Source organism: Culex pipiens, chromosome 2 (genome assembly GCF_016801865.2).
Source record: "Culex pipiens pallens isolate TS chromosome 2, TS_CPP_V2, whole genome shotgun sequence".
Classification (NCBI taxonomy): Eukaryota; Metazoa; Arthropoda; class Insecta; order Diptera; family Culicidae; genus Culex; species Culex pipiens.
The window spans coordinates 91597499-91617207 of record NC_068938.1 but is presented as its reverse complement, the minus strand read 5'-3'; the positions used below and the strand labels follow the sequence as shown (position 1 = coordinate 91617207).

Sequence of the window (19709 nt, the reverse complement as noted above, 5' to 3'; positions counted from 1 at the left end):
TTTCATGCATTTTTTTTTCTTAACTTATTTTTATTAGGTCCTTTTAGGTGCTGTGACCAGGTTGCGACCGAGGATCAGTAAAACAATATATAATAACAAAAAAAATAACTCTTTAAATTCCATACTTGGAGATCATGTAACTGACGAGAGTTACTTGGTCCAAGCGGGTCTTGCAGGTCTTGAACCTGCCGATGTACTCGGAGAAAATCCCCCACAGCTCAGCCGAACTGTAGAGTACCTCCCCGGCTTCCTTCTCCGTGGCTCCACCGTCTCGGGAGCTTCCTTGGCTGCTTCTTGCGGGGCGAGGGCGATCCTTCGATGTTCCGTCCGGGACTGCACCCGGCAACGGAGGGAACTCCGCCGGCGTGAACGCCGGAACTGCTGGTTTCTGCTTCTCCACCTTCCTTGCCGGCGGTTTCGGTTTCGATGCCTGCTGGCGCCTTCGGATGAAGTCCGCACGCTTAGGGCAACTGCGGTCCTTGGCTTCGTGGGCTCCAGAGCAGTTGGCACACCGCTTCGGCTCGGCTTCTTGGACTTTGCACTCGTCCGTCTTGTGGGGACCCCCACAGTTGTTGCACCTCCCTTTCAGGTGACAGTTCCTGGTTCCATGACCCAGCTGCAAGCAGTTCCTGCACTGGGTCACGTTCGGCCGCTTGTTCCGGTAGGCCTCCCACCGGATGATAGTGCTTGCCACAACCTTCATTGCAGAGAGCTTCTTCATATTAGTGTATCCCTTGGGGAAGACAACAATGTACGGAGTTTCGTCCACGGTGGACTTTTCCTTCCGCTTGATGATATGCACCTCCAGCGCGTCCAGCTTGAGATCTCTCTTTAGCAGGTACTTGACCTCATCCGGTTTCAGTTCATCAGGCAAACCACGAAGAACCACCCGATGATTTCGTTCGCTCCGTCGTTCGTGGGTGTAGAATTCCACTTTCTTCCTCTTGAGGAGCTCCTGCAACTTGTCAAAATCTTTGACAGAGAAGCAGGTCACCTTGGTTCCAAATCGGGTTAGTTTGTAAATCGGATTGAAACCAAATTTACAACTTTCCACTATCGCCACGAGCTTGTAAAAATCCGTGGTGTTCTTCACCACCAAAGGTGGTTGCTTTTGTTTACTTGCCGACTGGCCGGGTGCTGGAACCGCGTCTCCTCCTCCTGCTGGGCTGGCATTGTTGTTGTTTTTGTCGCCCGCTAGCGCGCTGAATTTGTTGCTGTTGAGCAGGGTCTTCTCAACTTTTTCTCCTTCGATGCCGATTCCAGTGACCTCGCTGGACTTCTTCCGCTTCCGATTCCCGCGGACGGGACGAAAATCTTCCTCCTCGGAGGATTCCTCCACCTCCATCCGTCAAAAACTTCCAAGCACGCGAGATGACAACACGAGCAAAACACGTCTTAACTTGTCGCTGGCTGGCGACTGAGTGATGTTTTGCATTGTTTAATGCTCAAATTGGTATCTGGGCAATGTGTTGCTGTATTTTCACGACAAATTGTACAAAGAAAAGTTTTTTTTTGTCGTATCGGGGTTTCCAGCTTGGATTTTGGGATAATTTCAAAGAGAGCTAGAAATCTAATAAATTTGGTTCGAATTTTTTTTTATTGGAGGTCAAATATTGGTCAAATATGGTTGATTAAAGCCCCCAAGGCATATTCATAAGAAATTTGAGTGATATCAACATGAATGCACCGATTTGCTGTGACTTTTTTGAACAAATATCCCATAAAATCTAAAAATAATCTTCAAAAAAAGCCCCCTACGAAATATTTCGGAATACCCCGCAAAATGTCGGAAAAGAGCCCTTCTTTCACGGTGCCAAATATCAGACATACCGATTTTTTTTTATCATTAGTTTGTTCTAAAAAAGACACCGTATACGATGTGGATTAAATTAGAGATTCTTGCAAGAATCCCATCAATTAAATTTTCATTTTTTTTACAAACTGGCAATGTTGTCGGCAATGATATTAAGATTAGTGTCATATAATTTTAATGTGAGGTTGCCCCTTTCTCTCTCCCTAAATCTAACTTTGACTCATCATAAACTTGAAGTCAAACTTTGCGAGCTTTCTAGCAGCCAAATGATATCGAAATATGAATTCACTTTTTGCTAGAAATCCCAGGAACAGGTCCATAGCTTTTCAAGTGAAACAATAAAAAAAATAATAATTTCATTCCGCTGTCCTAGCTCACTCGCTTAAAATTCGCCATATTTTCTGTGCACGTGAAACCCATAAGCCTCAAGAACCATCACCACCGCCACTCAAATGTGTTGTACATTCTAATCCATTCAGGCACGTCGAAGCGGCGGGCTTTATCCAACGGAATATTTACGATCAAGTCCCCCTTCCCGTCCTGACTTTGATCTTCAAGCAATTGTTACCGGGGCCCCGCGACCGGTTCAGCAAGACACACGATTTCAGGGTGTGATAAAATTGCGCTGAAATGGCCCGCATGTGGCGAGCCCGCCAAGGTCCCCAGCCCCAAGACCTGCTCCAGCCGTCAACCAGCCACCACCAGCCAGCTACTAAAGATTCGAATGTACCACCGAGTAAGTGCAGCACGTAGTACAGTGAGGTCTCGTGCAGTAGATTACCCCTTTGGATCGGAGCGCTTAACTGTAGCAGCAGACTTTGAGGTTGCCGGACGGTTAGTTCAAGAAATCGGCACCTAACCTTATCGTTGGCAGCCTGGTTGTTTATTATTCATGTGGTCAACCACGTTCATTGATGGTCAATTTCAACTCGATTGGTCAGGGATTAGATTGGTTCAAGCGGGCTAAACTTGAACACACTTTGCACTAGTAATTCTTGGGCCTATTCCCGCGAGCAAGCTTGGGTGCACCCGCAAAAGGTGTGACAAATTCTTGGGAAGGGTTTCCGTGAGCCACGTGCCATAGCTTGCGGTGGCGAATTATTGACTGGATCACGCTATAATGCACCGATTGATTTCCGCAAATGTTGAACACGGAATAAGCATTTTGCGGTTAGAATTTGTATTGGTTATTGATTGAGATATCTTGAAGTGAACATTGTATTAATTAATTAATGAGTTTTTGTTATTAACAACAAAAACAAAATAAATTAACTAACGTTAGTAAATATAAATATGATACGAATTACTGGAGTGTATGTGAGTTTATGTTCTATTGCAGTTTCCAGCTGTCTGCCGTGCCCTTTTAGCCCCCTAACAGGGTGCAAGCCCTGTTTTTCAGCTTTGTCAGTATTTTTTCGGAGTTATGGAAGTTACTGACGAAAGAAGATTCTCTTCTCCTGAGGACACCGTGAGTGATTTTGCTTGTCCGCGTCCAACCATCCATAGCGTGGCTCACGAATAAATAAAAAAGACAAAAGTGTTCAATTTCGAACGCCTCGACCGGAATTTTGTAGCAATATGGCCCCAGAACATAGCCTGAAATTTTGAGCGCATTTGGTTAAGGTTTAGCACTTCCATCATTGACCTGAAGTTAGTATGGAACTTTAAAAAAAATACCATTGGAAATTTTCACTTTTAAGCTCTTCTTAGAGAAAGTTTCCCAAAACCCAATCAAATTTTCCTATTCTCAGGTTTCTTATAGATCCGGGGAACAACTTTGTAGAACATCGCAAAGCGCTGAGAATCGTTCCCGAAAAGATACAGGCAATTTTATGGAGTACGGAAACAAAATGTAACGTGCTCTAAAAATTTGTCTGTATCTTTCCGGGATTAATTCCTAGCGCTTTGTGATGTTCTACAAAGTTGTTCCCCGGATCAAAACCTACAAGAAACATTTATTTTGAGAAAAAATCATAGGGCATAGGAAAACTTTCTAGAAAAAGAGTTAAACAGTTGAAAATAAATAAATTAAATTTATTGAAACTTCTTTATAACTTCAGGTCAAGAGTGGAACAACTAAACATTAATCAAAGCGCTCAAAATTTCAGGCTAGGGTATTTTAACCATTAGTGGCATTAGTGAACACCCCTAGTAGAGCCGAAGCACATTTTTCACAAATTTTCAATACTTGAAGCACTTTTTCATAACCCTCCATACAAAACAATGAAATCTGAAGTCTTCTGAACAATTTTGATTATTTGTTTCATCAGTTATTTGTTTTTGAGCAGAAAACTAGCCATTTGAAAAAAAAAAAGTTTTTTGCCTGTTATGGACCCCCTTTTCCGGGTCCATAATTCCGTTTTTCAAAATCGTACCATGGGATTTGAACACTTTGTTCGGGGTTCCTATTTACATGAACACTTGTTCACGATTTTGGGAACTCTTTTTTCTCCGTATACTTTTAACAAGAAAACAGCTATATTTATACTCATAATTGAAAAAAAAATGCATTAAGTTGATAACAACAAGCATATATTGTATATTTAAAAAAAACTTTTGCTTAAATACACAGTTTTTTTTCATTTTTGAAGGTTAAATTAGCAGGGGTCCACTTTTGGAAAAGTTTGAATTTTCGTTCTCCTATAGAGGAGAAAAGCAACTCGCGACAAAATTTGGAGGCTAGGAATTTTGACAGGTATGATTTTCATAAAGTATTCGCCTCCTTTTCTCTCCCTCAGAAAACCTGGGAACGAGGTAGCTGTCAAACTATGCCAAAATGTTAAAGTCACTCACAAAATGAACTTTGAGTGATTTGAGTTCATTCCTGACGTCACTATTTTTTCCTCTATATTGGACCCTCCTAATTTTTGCTCGAAATTGAACAGTTCTTCGCTTATTAATAATAAATGCAGTTTTTTTGTGAAAATGCTAGTGGCCATGGCTGATTACAGATATCGAACTCAAAACACTTATTTAGGTGAAAAGGAAAATTCAATGTCAGTCAACATTGTTTCAAATGATGCTGAACATGCCAAATAAAAGATTTGTAGACAACAACATGCTTGAAATTGTGATTTTATTGAATTTTTTATCAAAAACTAACTTAATCCACCTATGTGATTGGAGCCTTCCTCACAACAATGGCTATACACAAGTTTCATCTATTTTTTAGATCCGGCTTCCAAAAAGTACATCGCTATCACTTAAGTGGCCATATCTCGAGACAGGGTTACCAGATCTTCAATGTTTTGGACTCGTTGGAAAGGTTTTTTGATAACCTAACCAACGATGGGTCGGATGATGGATCCGGACATAGTTTACATACATTTAAGTGAGATCCGGCTTCAAAAAAGTACATAAATGTCACTTAAGTGGGTATATCTCGAGACAGGGTAGCCAGATCTTCAATGTTTTTGACTCGTTGGAAAGGTCTTTTGATAACCTAACCAACAATGGGTCGGATGGTGGATCCGGACATAGTTTACATACATTTAAGTGAGATCCGGCTTCAAAAAAGTACATCAATATCACTTAAGTGGCCATATCTCGAGACAGGGTTGCCAGATCTTCAATGTTTTTGACTCATTGGAAAGGTCTTTTAATAAGTTAACCAACAACAGGTCGGATGGTGGATCCGGACATAGTTTACATTCATTTAAGTGAGTTCCGTTTTCAAAAAAGTACATCAATATCACTTAAGTGGCCATATCTCGAGACAGGGTTGCCAGATCTTCAATGTTTTGGACTCATTGGAAAGGTATTTTGATAATTTAACCAAAAATAGATAGGATGGTGGATCCAGACATAGTTTACATAGATTTAAGTGAGATCCGGCTTCAAAAAAGTACATCAATATCACTTAAGGGGCGATATCTCGAGACAGGGTTGCCAGATCTTCAATAATTTAGACTCGTTGGAAAGGTCTTTTGATAATCTAACCAACGATGGGTCGGATGATGGACCCGGACATAGTTTACATACATTTAAGTGAGATCCGGCTTCAAAAAAGTATATCAATATCACTTAAGTGGCCATATCTCGAGACAGGGTTGCCAGATCTTCAATGTTGTGAACTCGTCCGAAAGGTCTTTTGATAACCTAACCAACGATGGGTCGGATGATGGACCCGGACATAGTTTACATACAGTTAAGCGAGATCCAAATATATGTGAAAACACATTTTTATACATAACTTTTGAACTACTTATCGAAACTTCAATCTGTATAAAACTCGATCTATGGGACCCTAAACCAAGTCGAATGCAACAAGTTCGGGTCAAATCGGTTCAGCCAGTGCCGAGAAACATGAGCTAGTTTGTTGGTCACATACATACATACACACACACATACACACACACATACACACACACATACACACACACATACACACAGACATTTGTTCAGTTTTCGATTCTGAGTCGATATGTATACATCAAGGTGGGTCTACGATGTTTTTATACGAAGTTCATTTTTAGAGCAGGATTATAGCCTTACCTCAGTGAGGAAGGCAAAACCCTTCAGAGGGTCCACTATAGGAAAGGGGTTCACTAATGGATAACGTACCCTAGCTTCTGGGGCTATAATTCCGGTCGAGGCGTTCGAATTTCAAATTGGTATCTGGGCAATGTGTTGCTGTATTTTCACGACAAATTGTACAAAGAAAAGTTTTTTTTTGTCGTATCGGGGTTTCCAGCTTGGATTTTGGGATAATTTCAAAGAGAGCTAGAAATCTGGTAAATTTGGTTCGATTTTTTTTTATTGGAGGTCAAATATTGGTCAAATATGGTTGATTAAAGCCCCCAAGGCATATTCATAAGAAATTTGAGTGATATCAACATGAATGCACCGATTTTCTGTGACTTTTTTGAACAAATATCCCATAAAATCGAAAAATAATCTTCAAAAAAAGCCCCCTACGAAATATTTCGGAATACCCCGCAAAATGTCGGAAAAGAGCCCTTCTTTCACGGTGCCAAATATCAGACATACCGATTTTTTTTTATCATTAGTTTGTTCTAAAAAAGACACCGTATACGATGTGGATTAAATTAGAGATTCTTGCAAGAATCCCATCAATTAAATTTTCATTTTTTTTACAAACTGGCAATGTTGTCGGCAATGATATTAAGATTAGTGTCATATAATTTTAATGTGAGGTTGCCCCTTTCTCTCTCCCTAAATCTAACTTTGACTCATCATAAACTTGAAGTCAAACTTTGCGAGCTTTCTAGCAGCCAAATGATATCAAAATATGAATCCACTTTAATCCAAGAAATTCCAGCAACAAGTTCATAGCTTTTCAAGTGAAACAATAAAAAAAATAATAATTTCATTCCGCTGTCCTAGCTCACTCGCTTAAAATTCGCCATATTTTCTGTGCACGTGAAACCCATAAGCCTCAAGAACCATCACCACCGCCACTCAAATGTGTTGTACATTCTAATCCATTCAGGCACGTCGAAGCGGCGGGCTTTATCCAACGGAATATTTACGATCAAGTCCCCCTTCCCGTCCTGACTTTGATCTTCAAGCAATTGTTACCGGGGCCCCGCGACCGGTTCAGCAAGACACACGATTTCAGGGTGTGATAAAATTGCGCTGAAATGGCCCGCATGTGGCGAGCCCGCCAAGGTCCCCAGCCCCAAGACCAACCACCACCTCGGAGCCACAGCGTGTGAGGACAACTGCTCACAGCTACTAAAGGTTCGAATGTACCATCGAGTAAGTGCAGCACGTAGCATAGTGAGGTCTCGTGCAGTGGATTACCCCTTTGGACCGGAGCTGAGGTTGCCGAACGGTTAGTTCAAGAAATCGGCACCTAACCTTATCGTTGGCAGCCTGGTTGTTTATTATTCATGTGGTCAACCACGTTCATTGATGGTCAATTTCAACTCGATTGGTCAGGGATTAGATTGGTTCAAGCGGGCTAAACTTGAACACACTTTGCACTAGTAATTCTTGGGCCTATTCCCGCGAGCAAGCTTGGGTGCACCCGCAAAAGGTGTGACAAATTCTTGGGAAGGGTTTCCGTGAGCCACGTGCCATAGCTTGCGGTGGCGAATTATTGACTGGATCACGCTATAATGCACCGATTGATTTCCGCAAATGTTGAACACGGAATAAGCATTTTGCGGTTAGAATTTGTATTGGTTATTGATTGAGATATCTTGAAGTGAACATTGTATTAATTAATTAATGAGTTTTTGTTGTTAACAACAAAAACAAAATAAATTAACTAACGTTAGTAAATATAAATATGATACGAATTACTGGAGTGTATGTGAGTTTATGTTCTATTGCAGTTTCCAGCTGTCTGCCGTGCCCTTTTAGCCCCCTAACAGGGTGCAAGCCCTGTTTTTCAGCTTTGTCAGTATTTTTTCGGAGTTATGGAAGTTACTGACGAAAGAAGATTCTCTTCTCCTGAGGACACCGTGAGTGATTTTGCTTGTCCGCGTCCAACCATCCATAGCGTGGCTCACGAATAAATAAAAAAGACAAAAGTGTTCAATTTCGAACGCCTCGACCGCAATTTTGTAGCAATATGGCCCCAGAACATATCCTGAAATTTTGAGCGCATTTGGTTAAGATTTAGCACTTTCATCATTGATCTAAATTTAGTATGGAACTTCTAAAAAGTTACTATGGGAAATTTTCACTTTTAAGCTCTTCTTAGAGAAAGTTTCCCAAAACCCAATCAAATTTTCCTATTCTCAGGTTTCTTATAGATCCGGGGAACAACTTTGTAGAACATCGCAAAGCGCTGAGAATCGTTCCCGAAAAGATACAGGCAATTTTATGGAGTACGGAAACAAAATGTAACGTGCTCTAAAAATTTGTCTGTATCTTTCCGGGATTAATTCCTAGCGCTTTGTGATGTTCTACAAAGTTGTTCCCCGGATCAAAACCTACAAGAAACATTTATTTTGAGAAAAAATCATAGGGCATAGGAAAACTTTCTAGAAAAAGAGTTAAACAGTTGAAAATAAATAAATTAAATTTATTGAAACTTCTTTATAACTTCAGGTCAAGAGTGGAACAACTAAACATTAATCAAAGCGCTCAAAATTTCAGGCTAGGGTATTTTAACCATTAGTGGCATTAGTGAACACCCCTAGTAGAGCCGAAGCACATTTTTCACAAATTTTCAATACTTGAAGCACTTTTTCATAACCCTCCATACAAAACAATGAAATCTGAAGTCTTCTGAACAATTTTGATTATTTGTTTCATCAGTTATTTGTTTTTGAGCAGAAAACTAGCCATTTGAAAAAAAAAAAGTTTTTTGCCTGTTATGGACCCCCTTTTCCGGGTCCATAATTCCGTTTTTCAAAATCGTACCATGGGATTTGAACACTTTGTTCGGGGTTCCTATTTACATGAACACTTGTTCACGATTTTGGGAACTCTTTTTTCTCCGTATACTTTTAACAAGAAAACAGCTATATTTATACTCATAATTGAAAAAAAAATGCATTAAGTTGATAACAACAAGCATATATTGTATATTTAAAAAAAACTTTTGCTTAAATACACAGTTTTTTTTCATTTTTGAAGGTTAAATTAGCAGGGGTCCACTTTTGGAAAAGTTTGAATTTTCGTTCTCCTATAGAGGAGAAAAGCAACTCGCGACAAAATTTGGAGGCTAGGAATTTTGACAGGTATGATTTTCATAAAGTATTCGCCTCCTTTTCTCTCCCTCAGAAAACCTGGGAACGAGGTAGCTGTCAAACTATGCCAAAATGTTAAAGTCACTCACAAAATGAACTTTGAGTGATTTGAGTTCATTCCTGACGTCACTATTTTTTCCTCTATATTGGACCCTCCTAATTTTTGCTCGAAATTGAACAGTTCTTCGCTTATTAATAATAAATGCAGTTTTTTTGTGAAAATGCTAGTGGCCATGGCTGATTACAGATATCGAACTCAAAACACTTATTTAGGTGAAAAGGAAAATTCAATGTCAGTCAACATTGTTTCAAATGATGCTGAACATGCCAAATAAAAGATTTGTAGACAACAACATGCTTGAAATTGTGATTTTATTGAATTTTTTATCAAAAACTAACTTAATCCACCTATGTGATTGGAGCCTTCCTCACAACAATGGCTATACACAAGTTTCATCTATTTTTTAGATCCGGCTTCCAAAAAGTACATCGCTATCACTTAAGTGGCCATATCTCGAGACAGGGTTGCCAGATCTTCAATGTTTTGGACTCGTTGGAAAGGTTTTTTGATAACCTAACCAACGATGGGTCGGATGATGGATCCGGACATAGTTTACATACATTTAAGTGAGATCCGGCTTCAAAAAAGTACATAAATGTCACTTAAGTGGGTATATCTCGAGACAGGGTAGCCAGATCTTCAATGTTTTTGACTCGTTGGAAAGGTCTTTTGATAACCTAACCAACAATGGGTCGGATGGTGGATCCGGACATAGTTTACATACATTTAAGTGAGATCCGGCTTCAAAAAAGTACATCAATATCACTTAAGTGGCCATATCTCGAGACAGGGTTGCCAGATCTTCAATGTTTTTGACTCATTGGAAAGGTCTTTTAATAAGTTAACCAACAACAGGTCGGATGGTGGATCCGGACATAGTTTACATTCATTTAAGTGAGTTCCGTCTTCAAAAAAGTACATCAATATCACTTAAGTGGCCATATCTCGCCATATCTCGAGACAGAGTTGCCAGATCTTCAATGTTTTTGACTCATTGGAAAGGTATTTTGATAAGTTAACCAAAAATAGATAGGATGGTGGATCCGGACATAGTTTACATAGATTTAAGTGAGATCCGGCTTCGAAAAAGTACATCAATATCACTTAAGGGGCGATATCTCGAGACAGGGTTGCCAGATCTTCAATAATTTAGACTCGTTGGAAAGGTCTTTTGATAATCTAACCAACGATGGGTCGGATGATGGACCCGGACATAGTTTACATACATTTAAGTGAGATCCGGCTTCAAAAAAGTATATCAATATCACTTAAGTGGCCATATCTCGAGACAGGGTTGCCAGATCTTCAATGTTGTGAACTCGTCCGAAAGGTCTTTTGATAACCTAACCAACGATGGGTCGGATGATGGACCCGGACATAGTTTACATACAGTTAAGCGAGATCCAAATATATGTGAAAACACATTTTTATACATAACTTTTGAACTACTTATCGAAACTTCAATCTGTATAAAACTCGATCTATGGGACCCTAAACCAAGTCGAATGCAACAAGTTCGGGTCAAATCGGTTCAGCCAGTGCCGAGAAACATGAGCTAGTTTGTTGGTCACATACATACATACACACACACATACACACACACATACACACACACATACACACACACATACACACAGACATTTGTTCAGTTTTCGATTCTGAGTCGATATGTATACATCAAGGTGGGTCTACGATGTTTTTATACGAAGTTCATTTTTAGAGCAGGATTATAGCCTTACCTCAGTGAGGAAGGCAAAACCCTTCAGAGGGTCCACTATAGGAAAGGGGTTCACTAATGGATAACGTACCCTAGCTTCTGGGGCTATAATTCCGGTCGAGGCGTTCGAATTTGAACACTTTTGTCTTTTTCATATATGCGTGAGCCACGCTAATGCTCCCTTTAAGTCTGAGCCACTGTAATTATAGGCAACCGTTACAACGATCATCCTTGTGGTCCTGTTGGTAATCACATTACATCAAATCAAAGCAAATCGAATAAAACGAGTTTATTTTTTTCTTTCATTTCTGAAAAAAACTACCATTCCAGCACTTTTCAATTGAATACCAAATAAAACCAGTCACAGTCAAAAATCTCGAGTTTGACAATCATTCTATCACCGGTGACCATACAAGATTTTTGATTCATTGTACATACGAACCCCAACCCAACTCCCTGGCCTTCGAATTGTATTACTAGGATTATCCTCTAATCACTTGTATCTCGGGAATCAGGTAATTGCTCTACAAAAATTTGGTGCTTATCTTACCGTATCTGGGGCAAACTACGCAGGGTTAAGGAATTTTCCGCATTTTTTGTGAATAAGTAGTTTTTTCTTTGTTTACTCAAAATAAAGATTAAAGTAAGTATTGCATCGCAAGTTATATTTTTTGATCCGCTTTTGATAGAAATACAATTTTCAGTGATTTTGAATCAATACCTGGGTGATGAATAGAGAGAATGTGTAACGAGATTTTCGAATGATCCCACTTTGTTTACATCTACAAAGTAAGAGACTGTTCAAGCACAAGCATGACTTTTTTCTTACTGGTAAATGAACTGTTTTATAAACAGATCACACTAATTTCTCATTACTGAATTGAGTAAAATTAACTGCAATCTGCACTACTGAAATGTTCAGCAAATGAAAACTTGCTGAAAATTCAGCACACTTACAGCTCCATAAAAATTTTAGCTGAAGTTCAGCGAAATTCTAACTGAAAATATCAGAATTTGCTGTGTATAGTTTGTGTTTTATTTTGCCTAGTTTTTTGAAAAATTGTGCGAGTTTTTTTAAGGGTGACAAAGAACTGCGGCGAGAATGTAATTCTGCGATGTCGCAGATAAATTCCCTGGCTGATTTTGGAATCTTTCTGGTCCAGCGAGAAAACAACGCTAATTTGAGCGAAGCTGATCCAACAAACAGAGAAGATTTTCACTAAACCAGTTGTTTTTCAAACGGAATCAAACTATAAAGACAGCTTCTGGATGGACCATAACCAACTTCCATTCATAATTATAAAAAATGACGATCTCGTCATCAACTTTCTTAAGATTTCTTGACTTCAACTTCAGGTTTCAACTTCAACACATTTTTTATTCTTGCAAAAAAATAACAATTTTTAATGATCGATAACAATACTCTCATCTTTTGGCGAACAGTAAATTGATTCCACTTTGACAGTTCAAAATTGAGGCCGTTTTGCGAATCACTAGAAGAAACGAAAGGTTTTGGCAGGGAATCACTGATAAAATCTTTTTACAAAATTTCAAACGCTCAGAGAAGATTAAAAAAAAATAGTACGGCGTCAAAAATGGTTGATAGTAAAAGAATTTTTTAAAAGCTAATGATTGTAGATTAGGGTTGTCCAAATCCGGGCTTTCTCGGGGCTACCCCCTGTAGTCAAAGGTTGATTCCAAATTTGAGCTCATTCTGAAAAAAATCACCTGTTTCAGTTTTTTACCTGTGAAGGGCGCAATGGTTGTCCAATCTATATCAACTCTCAGAACCATCATTACATTTAGAACAACTTTCCCGGAAACACCAAATTTATAGGATATTTTGCTGAAAAATTATAAGCTATTAGCTGAAAACAACAATTTTTGCGCAGACGGCTCTAAGGGGCTATCTAGAAACTATATTTTTTAAATGCACGTGCGTGCTCGCTTGCCTGCCTTTGAGCCGGCCGCGAAAAAATTTCCATTTTCAGAAGCTAATAACTTTTCAGCAAAAAATCCTAAAAATATGGTGTCTTGGGGAAAGTTGTTCTAAATTCAATGAAGGTCCTACATCTGAGAATTGATAAAGATTGGACGACTATTGCGCCCTCCACAGGTAAAAAACTGAAACAGTTGCTTTTCTCCATACATTTTGACATTTTTTTTTTTCATACAAAATTCAAGCGATTAGAGGGAGGGGTTCCCGTGGTCAGAATGAGCTCAAATTTGGAATTTAGACTAGTGATGGGTCAATTTTTGATTTCAGAGATTTAAAAAAAATGTCCACCTAGTTTACGGATGGTCCCTAGACGTTCTTCTTTCTATACAGTTATTGAAATGGGTAAATTTGGAATTTCTAAATTGTGAAGGTTTGAAGGTTTAAGATTACAACTTATGTAATGCAATGTTACCGCAATTTACACTAAAAATGTGGAAGAACACTGGAAAAGAGGTAAATGAACCTATTTCAAGAGCTAAAATTACACAAAAAGCAAAAATAAAATAAAATTTTGTTTGTGGGATCTTTTGAACCACTCCGGAGACGGAATAAACAAATAGACAAACAAACCAAACCAGGCAATCTGGCTTAAACTTTGGATTCGAGCTCTGTAACAACCGTAATTTCCCCCTCAAAGACGCCTACTTTGATTGAAAGTTGAAAACCTACCCGAAACATTTGTATCGGTCAAAAAACTTAAAATCTCTTGGTTCCTCTGCATGAATTCAGTAACAACATTTCAAAAGGGCGAAACCTACGATCTTGCCGTTACGAGAAAATCAACATTCAAAATTTTGCAATTTCGATCAATTCCTATTTCCACAAAAAAGCATGAAAACCATCAATTTTGTCAAAACGTGATAGAAAATAGCAATAATTTCATCATAGAGAGCAATTTGAAATTAATTAAGGTGTTTTTGCTATTAAAAATTGAGAAAAAGAAATTACGCCTTTTTGAAGAGCGTGCCTACATTTTCGCCCCACCGTATTCGCCACCCACTCAACCAAAACAACGGATTAGCCCGTCAGGTTACGCCACAAAGCAGAAGTAAACAACAAATTCGCCCTTTTGTTTTTTGTTCATTTTTCAGGTTTTTAAAGAAAAAAGTGGTGAAACAACTATTTAATCATTGTGAAACATTAATGTCAGTGATAATACAGTGATATTTGCAACCTCAGTGTTAAAAAATTGGTCTAGAAAGCCTTCATAAGGAGTCCGATTCAGGCCAAGACTCGTTGAGCCAGGATACACCGTAAGTAGCAAGTTGGTTTCACAGAAAAAATTCAATTCCCGTAATCGTGAATTAAGTTCACGAATATGAGATCCACGAAGGAATTTATTCATGAGTATGGTGCATTTGCACCATAAACGTGAATATATTTCTTCGTGGTTCTCATAATCGTGAACTGACTTCACGGTTTCGAGAATTGATTTTTTTCTGTGTTGACGATGTGGTCTATATTGAAGTGACGTTCCTTGGGGTGTCCCCGCCGGAAGTGGGAGACATGGCACCTGACGACTAGGCCACCCCGCGACACCATCCTGCCTTCTCAATCTTTGCATAGCTTCAATGGTTACGGAGGCGATGATTTTGTACGGCATTCCTCCTAAACTAACTTTTTGTCCTGCAACTGCTCGACCCAGAATCCCCGGATGTTCCAAGAACCGGTAAATTATGGACCTTCATATCTAGATTGTGAAACCAGACCAGATCCGATACTATAATAATTGAAATTAATAAGTTATGTATTTAGGATCATACAAATCTGTGTTTGTTGTGGAATTGTGTTCAGAGACATCAGAAACATACATTTTGATCCATTTTGAGGATTGTCAGGTTAAAATTCACTAAATTATAATGAAAATTTAGTGTTTCTAAATATACGTCGGAACTTGCAGAAAACACAACATTCGCCCCTCGTGATTGGGTGAAAACACAAGGGCGAAAACTCAATTTGGTTTGTTTTGATTGATGTCGTTGATTAGCCCTTTTGTTTGTTGCTTGTAAAACTACGTATTTTCGGAATTTTGAGATGATGGAGGGTGTTTTAGAATCAGTTTTGTTCGCTTTATATGATTCTGACAAAAACTCAGTTTGTTTACATCTGAGGGATTCACCCTTTTGAAAAGTTGTTACTGAATTGGAAACAAATTTCTCCCATCGGTTTATTTTTGCAGGCTAAATCGACCACCAAGTGTTCAGAATAATCCATGAAACTTTCAGCAAAACGGATCCCCCTAATAAACTGCTCTAATGGGTATCTCGTGCAATACGTCCATTACATTGACTTTTATCCCCTATTTGATTTAGTTGACAAAATTGACCATTGGTATTAGTAATACTAGCCAGTTCATAGCCTACAAAATTCGTAAATATATTTGAGTGATTTCGTAGGACGTTTTCTAACTATTCTAAAGCTAATTGATTGAAACTACACCCACTCTCATGTGAAGCATCAGAAATCGTACCGTGTCGAAATAAACTTAAAGATAACTTCAGGCAATACCTTATAACGAAAGCGATCTAGCCGGGACATTACCGTGGACCCTGGGATTTCCCTCCCTTTTAGCTCTGCCAGCTCACTCACCGTTGATGTTGATGTACGCAAGCGAGGCCGGAATTCCCGGCTTCCAGCGGGGCAGCGTCAGGAATAGGCGCTTCTTGTACACCTCCAGCCCCACCGGGATCACGTTCTCGGGCACGTACGCCCCACTGCGGATCGCTTCCGCCCTGTCATCGTTGCCTCCGGGGAACTCGTAATCAATCTGGTTCCACTGGTACGCCACCCGGAGGTTGTCGTTGCTGACCACTAGCGTCACCATCCCGAAGGCCATGCCTAGCAGGAGCACGTTGGGGCCAAGCACACCCATTTTTATAGCTGGATTTTATGGTCACTTGGGCAGGTAATCTGTTGGAATTTTCGGTTTGATCTCGGAATGGCTTCACGTGGCTCAAGTTCGCAGCATTAGGTCATCAGCTTAAATCGCGACGATGGCGCGCGCTTATTCGCGTACAAAACACTTGCGCGTTACGACCCCGCACAAACACTCACGCGACGTGACCTGACCCGTCGAACGGCCTCAACGCGGACACCTCTAACCAAATCTGAATATCTCTCTCACGCGAGGTCTCACTCTCAACACTAATTGCTCTTGCGTAATGACCACGCACTGACACACACTCACTTTTCACGGAATTCCCACGTGAATGACGAAGATTCGTTCGGGTTGAACGCCGGCGTCCTAGGCGTCCCAAGGGTTAGACCGCGGATGGACGGATCAGGCGATGTTGACTCCGAGAGGCACTGGCACAGACTAAACTGAGAGTTCGGGGCCTAGGCTAAAAGTTGAGCTGCGGGTCGAGCGGTGAGTTGAGAGCTGTTGCTTGTTGAGGGCCCCCGCTAGAACACCTCCAAGAGCTGCTGCTGCTGGCAGGTACTATCGATCGAAACCGCGACCGGGGGTTTTGTTGGGCACCAGCTCATACAACAGTGGGCTTGGAGAGCGTGAGCACGCTGAAAATAGAGGAAGAAAGGAACAAAAAGTATGCATAAGGTTAACCACTTTTTTTGGCTTGGCGTAGTTGTTGGTGGTGGCGGTTCAAGACATTCGAAGTTGTCGCTGAGCTAGTAATAGCGGGGAGGTGGCTAGTTTGGAGATCTCGGTTCGAATCGGTTTATCACTTGAAATTTTTATTTCCAGATTTGATTGATTTTGGTTTTGTACCATTCGATCAACTAGTGTCATTCAATAATGTGTTTCCTGTTCATAGTTCTGAAATTTAGCTTGGAGGTGGAGATTTCAGCGGATTGCACATTAGATTGCATACTGGATTTCATTATGTTTATGTCTTGATTATCTTTGTCCAATTTACATAGGATAGAAATGATAATTGGGAATAGAACCGATTTCATCTGAACAAACCATTGTCGGCCACTTCCATCTCCACCACACACCAAATACAACGATGGGAAATATACAACCGGGAATATTTGATACTCCACTTAAAAAAAAAGAAAAGGGAAAGTCTCCAAGGTATCCTCAAGTTAGCTTTGCGTGGAGTTTTTCATTTCCCTTTTTTAAGATTGTCTTTTATAGGAGTATACTAGAGTGGTTTTCACTATTCAACATTTTTATATATTTTTTTTTATTTGGATGAAACAAAAAAACAACAAGAAAACCAACTGAAATACTTCTAACAAACGTAAAATTTTCCAAGGTTTCCGAATATTTCAAAATTGAAACCAAAATGTGCCGCTATGGAAGCCTACAGGGCAAAAAATCAACGTTGTAAAATGTTTTTAATAGAAAAATCAAAAAACTATGAGGAAAACTGCGATTGGCAAAAATGTCAATACCGTAGGCTTATAGTCCATGAAAATCCCTAACTTTTGACCTTTGGGAGTATGGGTGTTGGAGGCTGTTGCAAAAAGATATTAGGGTTTAAAAAATAAATGTTCAACAGTAATTTGCAAAAGCTATAAGAAAAATTCAAACCAATCCAGGATGTCTATGACACTTTTTGAAGTGCTTCAAAAGACCTTTCGAATGCATTTAAGAGAGTTGGAATTGATGAAATTTGGCATGAGTTCATCTCATGTATAGACAAACAAACGCTGAAAGTTATATCCAAATTGGAGCACCTCGATACGACCTGTTACACACTGGTGAAAAACACGCTCCAGGGTAATTCTCCACCAACTCACACAGCAGTTGCCCCGACCCCTTTTCAATTTGCGTGAAACTTCCAATTTTGAACATTCAAAAAATACGAGTTTTTTAAATAACACTTGTAGCACCCACGGGGTCAAAACTTACGCGAAGCACCAAGGGGGTCAAAAAAGTTGGAAATGCAACTTCATCCGGCTGTATCTCGGCGAAAACTCAACTGATTTGACTGAAATGGGTGTCGAACAATTAAACTTTTCAGCACTAGTATCGAAAAGTAACAATTTTCAATATATTTTTTTGTTTTGAACGGTGAGTTTACTTAAGGGGTTACATACATGTAAATCGACAGAAAAGTCAGAGGCTGGTGTGAGCACAAACTAAATTTTATTTAAAATCTGTTTTCAGGGAATTAAAATATACATTTTCATCCATTATCAAAACAATTTTGAAGACATTTGGTTGTATCATTGCCAAGATGTAGCTATTTGAAGTTAGCAGTTTCAAAAAACGGGTGCCACGTTATCTCAACCCTGCCTTGACCAAATCGGCTCAAAATTTTGGTGAAGACTCTTTAAACCGGTCTTGTGTGCATGACGAAGGCCGATTTTCAAAAAACTTATTTAAAAAAAAGATAAAAATATTTTTGTGTTTTTCATATAAAAAATCGTCAGTTTTTGATTTTTGTACTTTTTTAAAAAGCAAAATATAAAAATCGGGCTTCGTCATGCACACGGAATAGTTCTTGAGAGTCTTCACCCCAATTTTCAGCCAATTTGGTCCATCCCATCTCGAGATATCGGGGCACCAGTAAATCAACTCGGTGTTTCGAGAAAAACGCTCAGAAAGTTTGACAGTTCGCTTTGCGCACGGCAAAATGTTGAGCTGAAAATCGTCTCTAACTCAGTTTAATCATGTAATATCTTCATGAAAGTTTTAGGAGTGCTTGAAAATCATCATTTTAGTGGATTCAATTAATTTTCTGCAATATGAAATTTTGCGATTTTCTACATGTATGTAACCCCTTAACACATCAATGTTTGACATAAAATTTCAATCAAAAAGCGTTTTTCGAAATTGCACAACATGTTGTAAGCATCTCGTTGCAAAACTTGATGTATCGTAATGTACGACTCGTGCTGAAAAACGCCATTTTACAACTTGTTGAAAAAAAGATTATTTTGCAATGTTTTCCTACAATTTTGATTTATTGAGATGTGTGTGTTTTTTTAATTTTTGTGTGGATTATGCTGAAACAAGAACACATAAAATATTTTTTCCTATAAAACTAAACTGCAATTTAAAAACGTTACTTAATCCACCCTTAGGTGGTTGGCGCCTTCCTCACATTTAAAGGGTGCCATCCAAAATGCGAAAATTGCATTTGTTTTGGACGCGTTAGAAAGTTCTTTTGAATACCCATCCTACGATAGGTCGCATGATAGATCCGGACAACGTTTTCATCAAAATATCTGAGATCCGGCCTCGAAAAAGTGCGTAAATAACACTTAAGTGCTTATAACTTTTGATAGGGTTGTCAGATCTTCAATGTTTTGGAAGCGTTGGAAAGCTCTTTTGAATACCTATCCAACGATAGGTCGCATGAGAGATCCGGACAACGTTTTCATCAACATATCTGAGATCCGGCCTCCAAAAAGCGTATAAATAACACTTAAGTGCTTATAACTTTTGATAGATTTGTCAGATCTTCAATGTCTTGGACGCGTTGGAAAGGTCTTTTAAATTCCTTTCTGAAAATGTATAGCATGACGGGTTTTCTTAC

At 39.3% G+C, this 19709-nt stretch overlaps 1 protein-coding gene and 1 long non-coding RNA gene across 2 annotated transcripts in view; one reads left to right on the top strand and one right to left on the bottom strand.

The window, feature by feature from the left end:
• The window catches only part of LOC128093192 (uncharacterized), a 154865-nt gene that overhangs the window by 99890 nt on the left and 35266 nt on the right, over positions 1–19709 (top strand). The gene's annotated exons all lie outside the window — the stretch shown is intronic.
• The window catches only part of LOC120424964 (protein yellow), a 51525-nt gene that overhangs the window by 13292 nt on the left and 18524 nt on the right, over positions 1–19709 (bottom strand). Inside the window, exon 2 of the mRNA XM_039589321.2 lies at positions 15847–16773. Coding sequence (XP_039445255.1) covers positions 15847–16129 — 283 coding nt within the window. The 5' untranslated portion in view covers positions 16130–16773. The remainder of the gene's footprint in view (positions 1–15846; positions 16774–19709) is intronic.